The sequence below is a fragment of the Gekko japonicus genome, unplaced genomic scaffold (assembly GCF_001447785.1).
Source record: "Gekko japonicus isolate JY-2015 unplaced genomic scaffold, Gekko_japonicus_V1.1 scaffold3029, whole genome shotgun sequence".
NCBI classification, from domain to species: Eukaryota; Metazoa; Chordata; class Lepidosauria; order Squamata; family Gekkonidae; genus Gekko; species Gekko japonicus.
The window spans coordinates 110,620-117,508 of NW_015164754.1; the positions used below are offsets into that span (position 1 = coordinate 110,620).

The 6,889-nt window shown below is 47.6% G+C and overlaps 1 protein-coding gene across 1 annotated transcript in view; it reads left to right on the forward strand.

Annotated features, from left to right (window-relative positions):
* The window catches only part of LOC107109093 (olfactory receptor 10G6-like), a 1,737-nt gene extending 1,240 nt beyond the window's left edge, over window positions 1-497 (forward strand). Inside the window, 1 exon segment of the mRNA XM_015409663.1 lies at window positions 406-497. Within this exon segment, the coding sequence (XP_015265149.1) occupies window positions 406-497 (92 nt within the window).
* The last annotated feature ends 6,392 nt before the right edge of the window (window positions 498-6,889 follow it).

Below are 6,889 nucleotides of genomic sequence, written 5' to 3' on the forward strand. Positions count from 1 at the left end.
TCTCCGTTGTTTCTCTTTGACCCTGTTCTTTGACTCATGCTTCAGTTTGCCTCAGTCTTCAGACTGCAAGCAAGAAAGAGAAAAGGAAAGGTGACCGGTGTAGGAACAGTGATTCTGTGTGGCAAACCCGGAATTTACTTCTCCTGGCTGGGGATTGGGAACTAAAGTATGTGAGTGCTGAGTGCACGAGGTAACATCTGCTGACTTCATGAGAATGAAGCCACTTGGCCGAGAGCCCGGAAAGATAAGAGAGTGCGCTGTTAGCAAAATACATTCGTGTATGAGAGGGAGGGAGGAGGAAAAGGGGGAAGAGATTCTTAATAAATACTCTTGAAGCCGAGACAGCGACACACAGCTTCTGCAGATTTTGTGCCGTGTCGTTCTTTGTTCTTTGAACTCCTGCAGCCTTCAGACCGGACTTCAGAAAACTTGTCTGGTTTTGGAGGGACATGGGAGAAACATTTACTGGCACTATTCTTGGTTGTACCCTGACGTGAATGGGCCAGGCTAACCCTGTCTCATCAGATGAATGTTAATGGTTTTAATGACTGTGCTGTGTATTTTATCTTGATATTTATACGATTGTTTTATCTACTGTTTCTTATGTAAGCTGCCCTGAGCCTGCCTCAGTGGGGAGGGTGGGGTCAAAATAAAATAAAATAAAATAAATAAATATCAGAAGATAAGCAGGGTAGGCCTTTGTTAGCTTTTGGATGGGAGAATGCCAAGAAAGTCCAGGGTTACGATGCAGAGGCAGGCAATGGTAAACCACCTCTGTAAACCACCTCCCACCTCCCACCTCCCAGAGGCAGGCAATAGTAAACCACCTTGAAAACTCTATGGTGACCATAAGTTGGCTGTGACCAATGTTCCCTCTAAGCTGTGGAGTCCTGTGAGCAAAAATTCTACTTTGTGAGTTACTGGCATCAAAGTTGTGAGCAAGTGATTTGGCTACTCCATAAATTAGTTTGCTCTGGAGCCATCCTTCATGAGCTAAGACAAAAATGTCTGAGCTGGAGGCTAAAAAACTGTGAGCTAGCTCACACTGACTCAGCTTAGAGGGAACATTGGCTGTGACTTGATGGCATTTCCCACCATCATTCTTGGCTGCATGGTTTCTGTGTACCTGCAAGATTGTGATTCATTTTTCAACGATAAATGATTGAACCACCTGTCTTCAGGTATCTTTTTTGCCTACAAGGGATAGCCTAGCTGGTTGCTATCAGCTTTGAGCAAGGACCACAATGCTGTCCTGGCGTCAATGGATCCAAGTCTTCGCTAATTTAGAAGACTAGTAGCACATTATAAAAGCAGGGATCTTGCAAAGAGACATGGATATGCCATAGCATTAATCCCCAATGGGATTCCTCTTGCCCACCAGTCTCTTTCCTAGTACTCATTTCCTTCTTCCCCACAGCATCAATTTCCCAAAGTAAAGAACATAATCCTGCCTTTTCCTCCACCTTACTGGAGAACCCAGGAAATGTCACTGTTGTGTCTACAGGTCCAATCTGCATTGGTATTTTCCACCACTGTGCCTTCAATTTCACACCGTCTCACAAATTCCTGTCTACATTGCATGCCGTCATCGCCTTCCTATTGCATCGACTCAGCATTGGCTGTCTGCATCATCTTATTGCCCTGTAGTGGCCACTCCAAGGTCACTGCATCATCCCACTGTGTTACCTGGACCTCATTTAAAGCAGTTCCAATTGCTCCTCCCCGCCCTCGAGATGCTGTGAGCAAAAAGCAGACAACTGGAACCAAATTCTCCCCCCCCACACACACCAGTCGTCTGTGTGTTTAAAAGCAGCCAGGGAACATTTTCCTGCAATCATACTTTTTTTTGCTGGTGGGTTAGAAGCATGCCCACCCAGCTTGCTCATTTTCCAGTCCCCCTCTGCCCCTCCACCAGGTCACCCCCCTTTACTTTCTGCAGGGCAGTCATGGGTGCCGTTCCCCCCCCCAGTGTAGTGCCCTGCTGGCACCCCGGGAGGCCTCCCCCCTCTCGCACGCGCTTTCCCTCCTTGCGCCCCCACGGTTGCCATGGTGAGGACTGATGCAGACAGGTAGCCTTTAATCCGAGCCAGAATGGGAGGGAAGCCAGAACTGGAGGGAAAGGGGAACAGAGTACAACGGCACCGCAGCAGACTGAATGTGCTTTACACAGCAGATGCAGATTCAGCCTTTAAGGACTACCCATTCAAAAACAGTTTCTGGTGGGTAGCCATTTTGGTGAGCATCAGGTTTGAGTCCAGGAGCACCATAAAGACCAGCACATTTTTTGAGAAATTCCCAGAGATTTGGGGGCAGTGCCTGAGGAGGCTGAAGTTTGGGGAGGGAAGGGAGCTGAGCAGGGATTTGATGTCAGAGAGTCTGTCCTTTAAGCTGCCATTTTCTTCAGGCACGGTTCCCATTCACCAGGCAGGGATGGGGGATCCCCCGATTTTTGGGGCTCCTGTCTGCCTGGGGAAACCCCGCTCCAAACAGCGACATTGCACGGCAATGTCCCTGAAGCGATGAGATCACACAGAAGTGACATCATCACGCCACGTGGCGACGCTCTGCTTTTTGGGCAAAACTCTATGGTGTGAGGGCAATTTCGCCATAGAGATTCGCCCAAAAAGCAGAGTGTCACCACGTGACATCCCTGATGTAATGACGTTACTTCATCATGTCGGGGACGTCACGTGATGTTCCCTCCAGGAATCCCCCCCAAATCTCCCTGCCGGCGTGAAGGTAAGACCTGGCAACCCTACCTTCAGAAGAACTTCTCTCTGTATTCTGGAGATCAGTCGGAATTCTGGGAGTCCTCCAGGCCCTCTCTGGAGGGTCACAACCCTAGAACCACCTCCATGGATTAGAATTGCACAAGTAGCAGACACACAAGGGAGAATCTCATTCTTCTCCTTTCCCCAGCGGCCCTCTTTCTCCCACTCCCCACTGCCTTCTCTTGCTTCTCCTGTCCCCCTACAGAATTTTTCCCCTCCCTTTTGGAACCCCCCTCACTTCCCCTGCATCCCCTTTTCACTCCATCCTCATTCTCCAGCTTTGCCTCCCCCTCAGGCTCCTCCTGCTGGGCTCACCTGGCTATGTTCGCTCGCTCATTCTCCGTATGACCTCACTTGATGCAGTAGAAAAGCGCAAGAGTCCAGGAGCACCTTAAAGACTCACAACATTTGTGGTAGGGTATGAGCTTTTGTGAGTCACTGCTCACTTCCTCAGGTACTTTCAGATTCAGAAAGAATGAATGGTTTTTTCACCTGCATGGTTAATGAGGGGTTTCACCTCCCCATATCCCAAATCCACCCCACGGTTATTTGTCCTGAAAGATCCATCCACATCTCTCAATGTCACACAGGGGTAGTTTCGTAGAAAAAGAGCTAGGGGAACTCATTAGCATAACTCATTAGCATATGCCACACCCCCTGACATCAGGGGCCCAGCAGTGAACCTGCAAGGCCGGCGGGAGTGCGAGGAAGCCCCGCCAAGGCCCTCCCTGGCCCCAGGCAGGCAGGGGTGGGGAGAGGCAGGGAGGAAGCAACTTACCCTCCCTCTTCTCCTGCCTCCTCCTGGCTGAATGAGGGCTGGAAGCGGGGCAGCCGGAAGCAGGGGGCGGGGCTTCATCATGTGCCCCACCCCCCTGCATCTCACCTGGGGGAACTGCGTTCCCCCGCGATCCCCCCCGAAATGACCTCTGAACTGATACCTCTTTGTTGTTGTTCAGTCGCACAGTCGAGTCCAACTCTTTGCAACCCCATGGACCAGATCATGCCAGGCCTTCCTGTCTTCCGCCGTCCTCTGAATACCGATACCTACCTACCTCCAAGTAAATGAGAAACTGCCTTGATATCTTTCTGTAACTCCAAAGGAATCTTGAGTGTATGCAAATGTGAGACTGATTTTGTATGTGTGATTTTGATATTGCTTGGGAGAAAGCCTTCTCAGCCATGGCACCAGAGTTCTGAAACTCTCTCTCTTTAAGGAGATTCACCTGCATCCTTCTGTTGCCATCTTCTACCTGCTAAGAACATAAGAGAAGCCAATGTTGGATCAGGCCAATGGCCCATCCAGTCCAACACTCTGTATCACACAGTGGCCAAAAATACCAGTGCCATCAGGAGGTCCAGAAGTGGGGCCAGGACACTAGAAGCCCTCCCACTGTTGCCCCCCCCAAGCACCAAGAATACAGAGCATCACTTGCCCCAGACCAAGAATTCCTATCTATCCCTTGTGGCTACTAGCCACTGATAGACCTCTGCTCCTTTGCTTCTTACTTGCCTTGAAAGCCCCTTACTGGGGTTTCCATAAGTCAATTGCAACTCGACAGTGTGTGTATATACCTAAGTTCCTGTTAACTCACTGGTTTATTTAAGCCTGTTAAGTGTGTCTTGTTAGAAGTGCAAGAGTTGTCATTAATAGCCCAAAGTCTCTGGAAATCAAATCTTAGACTGTGGAGTGGATGCATGTTATCACTAATGTGCATGCATGCAGGTATGTTAGTATCACTCATTACCTAAGATATATGGGGAGACTGTAATTTTTACTCACAAAAAGACTATGATGAGTGTTCTATCATGTGTGGGTGTGAATATGTTGACATTACCTTATTGTGTGCTATACTTATTTTAATACAACCCCTTAAGATAAAACCCTTTGCTTTATTGTCTCTTTTCAGTTGCGTTATTGGTTGCTGGCTGTGGCTGGTTATGGCCAAGCAGGGCCCAGACTAGGCCTTGCTTATATACTAATAAAATTCTGTTCTGTTTTGACAGGAAGTGGTGGCGGCTACAAGCATGGACAGCTTCAAAATGGAATTAGATATGCATATGGAGCAGAGGTCCATCAGTGGCTATTAGCCACAAGGTATAGATAGGGGCTCTGGGGCAAGTGATTCTCTGTCATCTTGGTGCTTGGGGGGGTCAACAGTCGGAGGGCTTCTAATGTCCTGGCCCCACTGGTGGACTTCCTGATGGCACTGGTATTTCTGGCCACTGTGTGATACAGAGTGTTGGACTGGATGGGCCTTTGGCCTGATCCAACATTGGCATCTCTTATGTTCTTATGTTACCAGGTACTGTGGAGTTACTACAATGAGAATAGTGTGGCTCCAATTATAACTGAATTCTTCAAACCTGTTCTATGTATCACCAAAAATACAGGAATCAGCCCCCAATCATTGGGGTCTTTCACACACCACATTGCTTGATTAGTCTCATCTGAGACTTAAATTCGCCACAACTGAGTTTCCTCATGGTGGCAGTTTTGTTTGTTCAAAAACCTTGTAGAGTCTCAGTGCAAAAGGTCCTTAAGGGAAGAGAAATGCTCTGGGATTCAGATGAAGGAAAAAAAACCTGGGATCATCACGCACACACGCAACTTTATAAGAACTCCAGAAGAATCAAGGTTATCACAGCTCAATGAACCAGCAGTAAGTGGTGAGCAGTCTTTGAACGTTCTCCCTTCAAGATCACACCTGCTTCCACCAAGAATGCTAGTCAATCTTCGAACAGAAGGTAACTTGCAAGAATTTACCAATCTCAGCAGACATCTTTTCTCGTCTTCATCACCACTGTTAGAATTTGGGTTTGGTAAAAGCAAGGCCACCACGGGTGTGAGATACGATTCTCCAGAAGGAACTGTAGAATGACCTTGTAGAGTCTCAGTGCAAAAGGTCCTTAAGGGAAGAGAAATGCTCTGGGATTCAGATGAAGAAAAAAAACATGGGATCATCACGCACACAGGCAACTTTATAAGAACTCAAGAAGAATCAAGATGATCACAGCTCAATGAACCAGCAGCAAGTGGTGAGCAGTCTTTGGACAGTCTCCCTTCAAGATCACACCTGCTTCCACCAAGAATGCTAGTCAATCTTCGAACAGAAGGTAACTTGCAAGAATTTACCAATCTCAGCAGACATCTTTTCTCGTCTTCATCACCACTGTTAGAATTTGGGTTTGGTAAAAGCAAGGCCACCACGGGTGTGAGATACGATTCTCCAGAAGGAACTGTAGAATGATACATTTCAGTGTTAAACAGAATATTTTCGTAGAAGACACAAAGCCGACCATGACCTGAATGGAAGCACTCTGGTGAGTGATCTAGCAGGTAAAAGACTGCAGTGGGCATTGCTCAGACACCTTTGAATGATGTTCCTTGGCTCAGGGGTGCTAATTTCTGAATGAATAAACCATTTCTATAATTTTAAAATGTGTCAGAACAAGATCTGAGTCCAGTAGCACCTTAAAGACCAACAAAATTTCCAGGGTATGAGCTTTCGAGACTCAAAGCTTCCTTCGCCTACAAAGGGAGCTTATTTACACAGGTGAAGTTATGATTAGGAAGCAAGTAACAGCCAGTATAGGAGCTGTGGTGGCTCAAGTGGTTAAGATGCTGAACTGCAGGCTGTGGAAGGTCGGTAGTTCAGCAGTTCGAGACCCGAGTGTGCCGCATGACGGAGTGAGCTCCCATCTGTAGTTCCAGCTCCTGCCAACCTAGCAGTTCGAAAGCAAGACATTGCAAGTAGATAAATAGGTACCACTTCGGTGGGAAGGTAACAGTGTTCCGTGCGGAACAAGATCTGAGTCCAGTAGCACCTTAAAGACCAACAACATTTCCAGGGTATAAGCTTTCGAGACTCAAAGCTTCCTACAAAGGGAGCTTATTTACACAGGTGAAGTTACGATTAGGAAGCAAGTAACAGCCAGTATATCACAGGGGTTAGAGTGTTTGACGGGGTTTTGTGAGGCCCGGATTCGGATCCTATTCTGACATGAAGTGTACTGGGTGACCATGGGTCAGTCACTTTCCCTCAGGCTCACGTCTCACAGGGGTGTTGTATGGATAAAATGGGAAGGAAGAGTTATGGTCACCACCTGAAGCTCCTTAG